Source organism: Taurulus bubalis (assembly GCF_910589615.1).
Source record: "Taurulus bubalis genome assembly, chromosome: 13".
Classification (NCBI taxonomy): Eukaryota; Metazoa; Chordata; class Actinopteri; order Perciformes; family Cottidae; genus Taurulus; species Taurulus bubalis.
This window is the reverse complement of record NC_136601.1, coordinates 20590015-20601734: the sequence shown is the minus strand read 5'-3', so window position 1 is coordinate 20601734 and position 11720 is coordinate 20590015. Positions and strand designations below refer to the sequence as shown.

General features: G+C 43.8%; 3 protein-coding genes across 3 annotated transcripts; 2 read left to right on the top strand and 1 right to left on the bottom strand.

Annotated features, from left to right (window-relative positions):
• The first annotated feature begins 222 nt into the window (after nt 1-222).
• pfdn6 (prefoldin subunit 6) lies at nt 223-2641 on the top strand. The gene is made up of 4 exons (XM_079229162.1): nt 223-396; nt 574-644; nt 737-861; nt 2327-2641. Exons 1-4 carry the CDS (start codon nt 333-335, stop codon nt 2445-2447), a joined length of 381 nt encoding a protein of 126 aa, XP_079085288.1. The 5' UTR covers nt 223-332; the 3' UTR covers nt 2448-2641.
• A 4221-nt stretch (nt 2642-6862) lies between these two features.
• her5 (hairy-related 5) lies at nt 6863-7625 on the bottom strand (the record flags this gene model as incomplete). Its single annotated transcript, XM_079228875.1, has 3 exons — nt 6863-7273; nt 7382-7477; nt 7575-7625. 3 exons carry the CDS (start codon nt 7623-7625, stop codon nt 6863-6865), a joined length of 558 nt encoding a protein of 185 aa, XP_079085001.1.
• Nucleotides 7626-10097: 2472 nt separating this feature from the next.
• her11 (hairy-related 11) lies at nt 10098-11426 on the top strand (the record flags this gene model as incomplete). Its single annotated transcript, XM_079228874.1, has 4 exons — nt 10098-10142; nt 10370-10465; nt 10577-10670; nt 10783-11426. The coding sequence occupies 4 exons, from the start codon at nt 10098-10100 to the stop codon at nt 11424-11426; spliced, it is 879 nt and encodes a 292-aa protein (XP_079085000.1).
• Between the last annotated feature and the right edge of the window lie 294 nt (nt 11427-11720).

The following is an 11720-nucleotide window of genomic DNA, read 5'->3' as shown; positions in this document are numbered from 1 at the left end:
CCATGACAGGGTCAAAAAAATAACGTAATGAAATCAAAGAGAACATATTTGTATTAAATATAATCGCAAATGTAATTATAAAACACGCAGTGTGAGGGGTTTTATGTTTGTTTATTGATTTGTGCTTATACATTTGTCATGAATGCAACCTGGACGTGGTGGGGGCTCTTACTTTGAAGGTATTAGCTAACTTCCGGTTTAGCCGCAGCCCTTTCCTGTTAGCCAACGCAGAGCTTTCATCTCATTCAACAATTAGCTAACGTTAGCTACTTCACGTCCTCTCTTTCAAGTGTTTCTACGCGTCCTATAGTACCTTTCGACCTAACACAACCATGGCAGAGGCCATTCAAAAGAAATTGAAAGCGGAAGTAGAAAAATATACTCAGATGCAGAAAGGTAGGTGCAGCTAGCATTGCATGGCTTCTCATGTGCCATGTTGCAACGAGCTAACTGGCCATATTAGGACAGCCAGCTATGTGTGGAATTAACTTGTCAGATGTTTGCTGTACGTTTAGCCTGTTATTTATGGTTGCAACAGTCACATTGTTTTCTAATACCCGGCTATTTGTTTAGATGTTAGCAAGAGCATGTCATCCAGACAGAAGCTGGAAACGCAACTGGCAGAGAACAACATTGTCAAAGAGGTAACTACTTTTCCCTTTTAAAATGCGTATTTAATCCCCATAATTTTGTATGTACAAGTTCACAGTGTTGGATATTTGATCTGTCTTTCCAGGAGCTTGACCTGCTGGACACCACAAACACAGTGTATAAGCTTATTGGCCCAGTATTAGTGAAGCAGGACCTGGAGGAGGCCAAAGCCACCGTCACCAAGAGGCTGGAGTACATCAACGGAGAGATGTGAGTCACTAAAGCTGCGGTCCACTCGATGGTGTCAGTAGTTTTACAGCATGCATATGGGTTTGACCAGAGCAATGAGTCCATATCCCATAAATCCAGTGTAGTTCCAGGTAATGGGGGTTAATTATGATCATTAATCAAGAAGCCCCTCAGTCCAAGTGGAAATTGTCTGGGGGTGACAGAGTCAGTATTGATATGTCTACCTATGACCTAATAGACTTTTTGCCAGTTGTCCATCATGTTGAAGCAAAAAGCGCAGTAACCTCGACGGTTATGGTAAACCCAGTCGTATTTACACTTTATTGCTGTGATTTGTCAACATCATTGTCAGCGTAAATAATATTATGGATACTGGTCAATGATTTTAAGAAAGAGCTTCCCCCCCCTAAAATAATATAATATAAATATTGTATATTTTAACCCCTAAATACTTACAAATGAAGCTAGATGTGGATGTTGTTGCATAGCTCAGCTGTGCTATGATGTTCATTCACATATAGAGGGCACTGAGGAGTTTTGTGTCAGGACAATTCTCTCGTCTACAACATCCTTGTTGCAGTCTTCCCTCTGCCCCTGTGATTACAGGAGCACTGTAAGGTGTGTGTGTGTGTGTGTGTGTGTGTGTGTGTGTGTGTGTGTGTGTGTGTGTGTGTGTGTGTGTGTGCGCGCGCGCGCGCGTTATGCCACAACATGAGACAGTGAGGAAAATCGGGGCAACCTCAGTGTGATGTTGAATTCACTTTATAACGCGGGCTGTAGTTTTTGGTGCCGTTTAACTTGATCATATTTTATGAAAGTGTTTGTGTGATTCCCATTGCCTAGTCCCCTATGTTAGTCAACATGTTATTAATGTCTTACCCATAATACAATTACCATGGCGTTGAGTGAAATGGGTACAGAAAGGTGAGTACATTATTGAGTGAACATACATGTAGTCCAATTTGTTTTATTTTCCTAATTGCCTGCCATCACCATCAAGCAAATCGGATGGCATTCCCCTGATAGTAGCGATCGGTCGGTGTTTATCTGATGTCACATCAATTTTTCCGCCAACTTTATGTGTTGGGTATTTCTGACAAAATTAGCTGGTGTACACAGCTGCTGATTTGAAGACTCTTATCACTGCGGCATGACGTTAGAGCATGCCACAGGGTTAGTCACACAGTGGGGAAATGTATTCTCCGCATTTGACCTATCCTTAGTATTTTGAGGAGCAGTTTGCACAGTTTCCAGAAGTGTGGCCCCAATTATATCTTTGATGAGAAGAAAAATGACTGAGCTGCACCAAGCCAGAGATCCTTTCTTTATGTCCTTGAGATTAAATAAAGACAAAAACGGAAAACATTACTGGTCAAATTGTTAAATGTTAAACATTAGTATCGGCCCAGAATTTTACAATTGCTGCATCAAGTTTCATGCCGGTGTTTAACTCCGTAATAAAATCCTTTTTTTCCTCCTTTTACAGTCAGCGGTATGAGACTCTCCTGAAAGGCTTGGAAAATAAATCCGAACAGCATCGAGAACTCTTGTCCAGTTTACAGCAGGAGTATCAGAGAGCTCAGGGCCTGGCTGTTGGCAAAGTCTGACCAAGAGATCCGGCTGCATGTTCACGCTCACGCTCACACTCACACACACAGATAAAAGAAGAATGGCATAGCCATGATTCAATGTAGACCTTCAACAAAAGGCTGGTAAACTTCTGCCTGTATCTTGTCAATTATTTGTTTATTATAGTGACTTTTCCCCTTGTTACTAATAAACATGTTTTTCATGAAAGGTCCATTCCCTCTTTGTGTTGTTGTCCTTTTTCAATTTTTATATGTTTATTGAGTCCACATGTGTGCAATTTCCAAGGCTCATACAAAAAAAAAGCACAATTATTATTATGCAATTATGCACAATATTTTCCCAAATCATTTTTCCCACTTTCCCAATACATTCTCAAAAAAGGTCAAGTATAATGGGGTTTGGGCGACTCTCCACTGACATTTTTGTTTTCTTTTCTGTTGTTGACCTGCCTTTTTAACACATAATCAGTAAAGATGTTCAACATAGAATTTGCAACAATTCCATGTGGGATGAAGTATTTTTTCATAACCCATACATTTGTTGCTTTCCATAGACTCCTTTACAGTTAATGATAGCCCACCATTTAATTACCTCAGATGGTTGATGTCTTTGTAAGTTTCCATACGCTATGTCCTCATAACTAACAGGGTTTCTGTACAGAGCTTTGGCGACACTAGTGACCAGACACCTCTCGCAGCTGGACATGATAAAACAAGGTGTTTCACTGTCACCACAGGAAGGCCGAGGGCATTTTCTCCTCTCAAGGAACACTCTTGTGGGCAAACACTGGTTTACAACTTGCCAGGACAAATCTTTGTGGTCATTTGTTAGGATTGGATTATTCACATTGGACCGTACTATGTGTCCTTTTCAGTTAATTTAGCTCACAGGAGGTGACAGAACATGTTCTACTCCTGTTCTTGTGATATTGTCGTATGGTGATAATTGAGTTACACCTTGTTTTATGCATGAAAACACTGTATTGTACATTTTTGGCCTGGTTTGTGATGGCCTTTTGATAAGCACCCAAAACATAGCAAATGTGCCCTAAGTGGGGCTACATCGGACTACAGACACACTTTTATAATCGGGGTTACAAACATCGCCTTTAGCTTGCTTTCAACATATGGGACACCTTTACCACCCTTCTCTAAAGGCCTGTTTAGTTTCTCGTGTTTCCCTCCATGTGAATTGAAAAACTATTTTTCTAAGTGTCATCATGAATCTTTGTGGGATTGGAAAGGTTGTTGCTGTCAAAGAGACAACGATTTCTGCTTTCCTGACCAGGACGTTCCCATTGTGAGATCTCTGTCCTGCCATTGGAGGAGCTTTCCACTCATTTTGGATAATTTGGACTCCCAATTGGTGTTTTCCATTTCCATTTCTTCTTCAGTATGAATGGTGTGAGTAGAGTTTTTCGCAGGCTGTCTGTGTGTGTCCTCTCTGTTGAGCAGTACTTAATGACTGGGGCCGGCCGGCGGCCACCGGACCAGATGTTGACCCGCCCCACAGATCTAAGCAGCGGGAGAAGCAGAAAACAGCGCAGCGGTGCGCCATTGTTCCTTCAGTGAATGCGCTCTTCCCCCAGCCGTCTCCCACCAGCAGAGGATTTAGGCAGCATGAATATTAAATTACCTTAAAAGCCTTTTACGGCATTAGGAGCCCAAACATCCCTTAAGCTTGTTTCATACACCTCTATAGGCTTTTAATATATTGTATTCAACATATCCGACCAACACACGGTGTCTGGGTATCAGGGCCTGTTAAATGCATTGCACACCGGATCTGATCTAAATATAATTTAAAAAAAATTAAAAAAGTGGATGTTCTGAATGTCAAGTTATTTTTCAACATGGGTTTGCATTTGCAGTGTCTGTTCTTCCCTGTTAAATCATCATCTTACGTGATGCGCACACAAAGGGCGGCTGTGTACAGAACACACATTAAAATGTTTTATAGCGTGCATTAAATGTGGACCCTAAATTCCTGACGACACTAATAACACTGCTTTACAAAACCAGAGTCTGTTTTCGTGCACGAGCCTGTCACCTCTGGCGCGTGGGTGGCAGCACACCGATTAACACCTGGAGGTGTGGCGCGTTTACAATACGCAGACACGTGGCAGCTGGTAAAGGCTATATATTATATACATATGTTTAAATAAAGGCTAAGAACATTATACCAGCTATGAAGTTCTGTGAGAGTTCATTGTGAATTAATATGATTATAGGCGAGTTACTCACGCTACTACTAACTTGACCAAGATAGAAACTTCCAATACGTGCAGAAGGTTTATGTAGCTCATAAACCAAATATCACACTGAGCTGAGGGCTCGAACCTGCAACCATCACATGGTGTGTTGGTGAGGCCAACGGGTGATTTATTTATCATCACTGCCTTTGTGTTCGCGCTGATGTGGCAAACCCCAACCGAGCAGCTGTTGATTGAAACATGGAGCAGAGTTGTAGTTTCTGAGGCTGAAACAGGCAAAGTGCCACGCAATGTAAGTTTAAGGTCATTTAGAGATGTGCGTTTGCAATGCAAACAAAGTGGAGACCTTTAAGTTGATGCATCCGCGCTGGACTAATCCTTCTTTGTTTTACACTCACAATAAATCCATTTAATCTTCCTTTAGACAGATGCCTACCAGATGAAAGCCTAATTTGACCCTGCTTTTAATTGATTTGCTTAGTCCTGTGGGCTTTTCTTCGGGGGGGGTTAAACTCAAACGCGCACAAAGGCGCATCCTGTCCAGAAAGAAGCCCCTCAGATAAAAGATGTTTTCAAACGGTATTGGGAGGAATGTGTGTATCCACTCGCGGGCCCAACCAGAGGGTCACAAGATGATAAATGCATGAAGTTTGTTTACCTCGTCAGAAGAGATGTAGACCCGCATCTGAAGAAAATATTAAAATAAAACATTTACACAAGCGATGCAACTGAAGCCAAAGGATACGTGTCTCTGAAGTTTATAACAAGTGCAGCATCTTTGCTCCTTGCAGAATCAAATATAATCGAGTTAAAGTGCATAATTTCATTTGGACCTAAATTAGAATCCTCCACGTTTAAAACGTTAGGCTGAGATGAAAAGCTGCCCGCGTGCTGATCTGATCTGGCTCTAGGATGGTGAACCATTATGAGACCTTGAAGTGCGCATTGATATGTTGATGCGCGGGGGCCGATGCTTAGTGCAGTTGTTCAGATGTAGAAAAGCACACGACATCGGCCATCACCCAAACTGTGCACGCTCTCACGCATCCAGACGCACACAATCTGCAAACACACTCGAGTCTCAAATCATAAAACCCGGATCCCCGAGGATAATCTAGACTGGAGTCCGGATCCATAAACTATTCGTGTGTGTGTTTTGTTTGTGGTTATTAATTAAGAACGAAATGTTGTGTTGGCTTCATCCTCCCCCAATCATCAACATCATCATCATCATCATCACCATCACCACAGACAGCTGCTGTCTCGGCCCTTTAGTGGCTTCTCACCTGATAATTTGAGTAGACGGTAAAAAAAACATCTAACAACGTCAACTGATTGTTTTGTATATAATTTATTAAATTGACCCAACAATGGGTGCCAACCGTCAGAACGTATCGTGTGCATATTGTATTGATGAATAGGCATACACATAGATTAAATAAATATTTCGTAATCTGGATACATAATTGTTACATTTTTTGGCAGAGTTTGGACGTCTAAATCCGAATCAGCTTTATTGGCCATGAGTGTGTAGCATTTGACTCCGGTTACACGCGGGTGGGTTTTGTAAATTGGGTGCGTCCACACCTACGTTGGCCTATAGAGCAGTCTGGCTGCTGAACAGTGTGTGAACGACTCTTCTTCTTTGCTTTTCTACATTTGAACAAACTGTACTTAAGCTCCAGACGCATCGGTGTCCTCCGCCATCAACATTTCAATGGAGAAAGCGTCATATCGGCTGTCCAGCCTGGGATGGAGTACGTGTTAACTGTCCCCTGGATGTCCCCCTTCTTTTGAAAAGTGCAAAAGTGAAAAGACTGCTCAAGTACGAGCTGTTCACACAGCGAAGAGGCCACTCGGAATGAACAGGAAGGTGTGCTTTTTATTTTAAATGGCAACAGAGCAAGCACAGTCATAGAATAAATGTCGCCGTGCGTATTTTACGCACGGGTCTGTATTCGTGTTACAGCGAAACAAAAAAAAAAAATGTGGACACCTTTGCATAAAAAAAATGGCATCACATATATACAAATAATAGCAAAAAAAGGGAAAAAAATACGTGTGCAAAACAGCAAATCCTAAAGAAAAAACACCACGTGGAAGTGGATACATGTTGAGTTTTCATGGGAAATATCTTCACTTTACAAAAGAAGTCAGGCTGTACAAGATAATATATATTTACACAGTCTACAAGACATGTCTAAAATACAGAGCGCTCAGTCACTGCGGCCAGGGCCTCCACACCGGGTCGGTGACGTGCGTAGAGGAGGAGAGCAGCTCCCGGGTGTCCCTCTGGGTGAGGTACGGCGGAGAGACCCCGCTCAGAGCGGCCTGCGCCATGTGGATGTGTCCGGGAGAAGCGGGGTGTGTCTGCGGCTCGGGCAGCGCAGAAGACGCCTGAGCGGCGGGCTCCTCGGTGCCCTCCAGCTCCTCGCTCTTGTTGGCGATGAAGTGGCTGACCCGCAGCAGACACGACCTCATGCCGTCGTGGAAGCTGTGCTGGCGGCCGGCTTTCGGCCTCGGACCCCCGGATGTAGAGCGGAGGTTCTTCTCGTCCCCCTTCCCTGTCTTCAGGAACTTGACCACACTCTCCAGGATCTCTGCCTTCTCCACCTTCGGATTTGTCAGTTTCTAAAAGGAGAAGAGTGCTCTTCCTCAACATATAGTACAGACTTAAAAACACCAACACGATCCGATATTAAACAGGAATAAAAAGCATGGCGCGCAGTCTAGACGTACCTCATTGTGGGTGTTGTCCAGCATCAGGAGACGCAATGTCTCCAGACTTTGGTTGATCCGCTCCCGTCTGCGTTTCTCCATCATAGGTTTAGGGACCTTGGGATTGAACAAGTAAAAAGATCACAATTACAACCCTGAAGAACATTTGAGAGGACTTTCTAAAACTCACAGGAGCCAGAATGCAGCGCCTCACCCTCTTGGTGCTCCTCAGCCCGTACATCTCTTTGGGAGTTAAAGCCTTCATGCTCACAGTTGACTCAGTCTCTCCGTACAGTGGATCCAAAAACGAAGAGCGGCCCGGTTCGGTTGCGTGCTCATTGCGTTGTGTTGATATCCCTGCAGAAAGCCACGCCCCCCCCTCCACCCCCGCACGGGACACGCCCCTCACCTTCACGGGGCAGCACGCGGCATTGACACTGGGTGGATTTTTAATTTATTTCGATCTAATCCTCTTCTTTTCACTTCCTAACTAAAGTGGAAGATGAAAATAAAGGGAGCGTGCCGTGTGGTCTGTCTGACATCAAATCCTAAAACACATCTTTCTGACCTAAAGTTAGTGGTTTTATCAAATCATGCACTAGAATAATTACGATGCCAAAACGATCTCCCTTGAGCTTTGTTTGTGCAACTCCTTAGTTGTATTGCTTGAGTCATTTCATTGATGTTACTTCACTTCTAGGCCTACTGCTAAAACATAGGGATGTTACTATATATATATATATATATATATATATATATATATATATATATATATATATATATATATATATGTACAAACAGCATATATATATATATATATATATATATATATATATATATATATATATATATATATATATATATATATGCTGTTTGTACATTGGATGGAATCATAGGCCAAGATAAACACAATAATGTCAAATTAAATAACAATTTTCGTTACTTTAAATGTTTCTGACATAATTAAATATATGCAACTGGTGGTTATTGATTTGAAACATCCAACGTGTCTCCAGAGGAGCTGCTGTGTGTTGTGAAGCAGCGTGTTTGCCTTTAGACTGATCCGACTCCTCCTTTGACTCCTTTGACTCCAGGATGGTTTCAGGCTGAAGTTTGAGCTGACTGGGCTTTGAGTTGTTTGGGGGGTAGCTTTCCCCGCACTGCATTTATGGGCCGCCTGATCCCCATAATAGGCTTGAGTGTGGAGATAACACTGGGATGATCGGATCACGGGGATCCCGTATGGATTAAGTGGCTTTTCAGAGGCAACGACACTTCCGCTTCAAATCAAAGAGAGGGCGATTAGTGGCGGCTCGGGGATCACGGTTTAGTAACCATGGAAAAGGGGAACTCAAGGAAACTTTGTCTTCTTCTTCCTTTTTTTTTTTTTTTTTTACAATATGATCACAATTCCTCTAAAAGCTAGTATGATGATGCATTATAGGAAGAGGACACGCACATTTCATTTCCTTCAGCATAAGTGTGTATAGGACCTCAGTCACGTGGACCCGCCCCATAAATAAGCCTCATAACGCGCTCGCCTGAGCCTGTGATGGAAACTAATTAGTGAAAACGCGCCCTTTAGTGCGGAGAAACGGGCCGTTGACTTCTAATATCGTGACCCGTCGGGTGTGTCGGCCCCACGGACAAAAGAGTGGAGAGAATCAAACGGGGGGCTGGGAACACGTGACGCCGACAACTGCTCCCAGCATTAGGAGGGCTCTCGTGTGAAGTCCAAACATCGGGTGTCGCGCTGACCCGAGGCCGCGCACACTTCACACCCAGCTGTAATCATCATCCCCGCACGTCGGCGGACACACGTGACGTGCTCCCTTTTGCCCACCGCAGTTGGTTTATCTTTACATTGTTTTAATTGTAATTATATGCTGTAATCTGCACACGTCGGAGATTTTAATTCTCGGTATTGTTTCGTCCTCCTGAGCTGCGTAAGTCAAATCGCCTCCTCCGTTGGGACCAAACATGCTCTCGTTTGGTCGTTTTCAGCACGTATGCAACGTGTGGATGCCTCACACGTCATAAAAGGTCCTAATAGCTGCCCACTTTCTCACTTCATTTCTGTTCCCACGAGAAAAAAAGAAGTTTCCCAGAGTCTCACTTCTGGGAGGCGTTAAAGGTAATCAGGGCTCAGGATGCATTTGGCCATGAATGAAATCAATGAACGCTGCATGAGAAGATCAGGATACAGTTTCGATATTCACTTCTAATGTATGAAATGTTGTTAGGCAACCGACATATTGGGCTTAACCACCAGTGATCTGATCAATGAAACAAGGACAATGTCATCACAGCCTTTGATATAATAATAATTCAAACTTTTCGCTTTTCTAAATACTCAAAGGCACTTATGTCATGTTAGTTATTTTAGAGATACCTCACTACCTGGATCTTGTTTTTACAGTTCATCAATCACAAATGAAAAAGATAAGCACAATATTTATGTTGCTTTGTTCTTTGGTGATATTGTTGCCTTTAATAAGTCATGTCAATTATTTAAAGATCAATCTCACAGCCTGATCACTGTTTGAAAAGAATAGTATCGGTTTCCTTCATGGCCCTTAATTAATGAAGTTAGGACAGACCTCTTTCGGCTCAGTGTCGTCACTCCCACTCGTCAGCCAATCAGAGGCAGCACGAGCTCGACTTATAATCGTTCGCAGTCGACAGGAGGCCGTTTTCACTGCTGCAGCCTCCAGTCAGGACGTTTGGACCAAACACTATGAAGCTACAAAGCCCAACTCTGGAGGATGGCAAGAGAAAGAGGGTAAGAACTTATTTAATAGCCACTTTCTGGTGTTACCCATTATAAAGGCTATTTTAAGACTGTATTAATGTTAATGGTTGATTGAATAATCATTCATAGAGCAGTTCTAAGCAATTAATGAAAACTATTTTCAGTGTGCAAGGCATGATAACCAACAACCTGGCAACCCCAGTTGTTCTAATGATACCAACACGTTCACCGCTCACAGTGTGGTTCTTGTGCTCCAGGTTCTCAAACCAGTGGTGGAAAAGAAGAGAAGAGACCGAATAAATCAAAGTCTGGCTGAACTGAGAAGTTTGCTGTTGAACCACACGTCTGATCCAGTGAGTCATGTTGAACCAAATCCCACCCAGCCTCTCGTGTTTAAGGGGAATCATAACCTTACAATGATGAAATGTACCCCCCTCCCCCTTTTTCACGGTTATCCCCCACAGCGGCTGCAGAACCCTAAAATAGAGAAAGCAGAGATTCTGGACTTGGCTGTGGAATATGTTCAGAAGTGGACAGATGGGAGGAAACTGAGAAAGGGTTAGTCAAACAAAGTTCTTTAACATCTTTCATAAAAATATTTTTTTTTTTGTGTGTTTTAATCTCACACCCTGTTCATGCCTCACCCTGCTGTGTCTTTGCCCTGCTGCAGACTCCACTGACGCTCACATGAAGACTCACGCTCCTGTGGTAAGCCTCCAGTGCTCAGAGTCCAGCGCTCCCACGCTCTTCACCATCAAGACTGCCGGTTTCCAGCAGTGTGTGGCCCAGCTGACCAGCTACATGCACAAAATAACCCCGGCGCAGAGAAGCGGCCTCATCGAGGGCCTGAAACATCACTCAGAGAGCCAGCAGCCAAACAAACCCGACTCCCACCCGAGGCTCACGGACACCGAGGCGACCAAAGGGCCGCATGGAATATCTGCGGATGTCATTTGCACATCTGAGAGGAAAGAGGAGTCTCTTAAGTTCCCATCTCACTCCCCCTTTCAGCCCCTCTCGTGCTCCACACCGTTCCACGACTACCTGTCCCCTCCTCCCTCTCCCTGGCTCTCCCCTTCTTTCTCCACTTATGCCACCTCTCCTCCTTTCCCGTCATTCACCTCTCACTTCCCGTTCCCCCCCAGCCTGTCACCTCTGTCTTCCAACACCTCCTTCTTCAGTTTCTCGCCCAGCGGCTCTCACTCGGGCCCTCACTGCCCCCCTCTCCTCACACTGAGATCCCCTCCACACCCTGCACCCAGGGAGGGGTCACCACCAAGCTCTCCTCCGGCCATGTGGAGGCCGTGGTTTTGATGGAGTGCATCAGAGACTGACGGACTGAGAACAGCAGAGCCACCTAGTGGGATCTAGCTGCGATCGTTGGCTGTGGAAAGGATGAAAAACTCTTCCATGCTGGAAATGTATAGTGTACATATTATTCAAAAATCCTATATTTTGTATTTCTCTTCTAAATAAAATTTGTGCTGAAGCTAATGAGTCTTTGGACATTTATACATTCCTCAGTTGCCTTCATCAAACACGTGAGTCTGGAGGTATGCCCGCATGAAACGTAACTTTTCTTGGAACCAAATAATCACAAACAAGTGT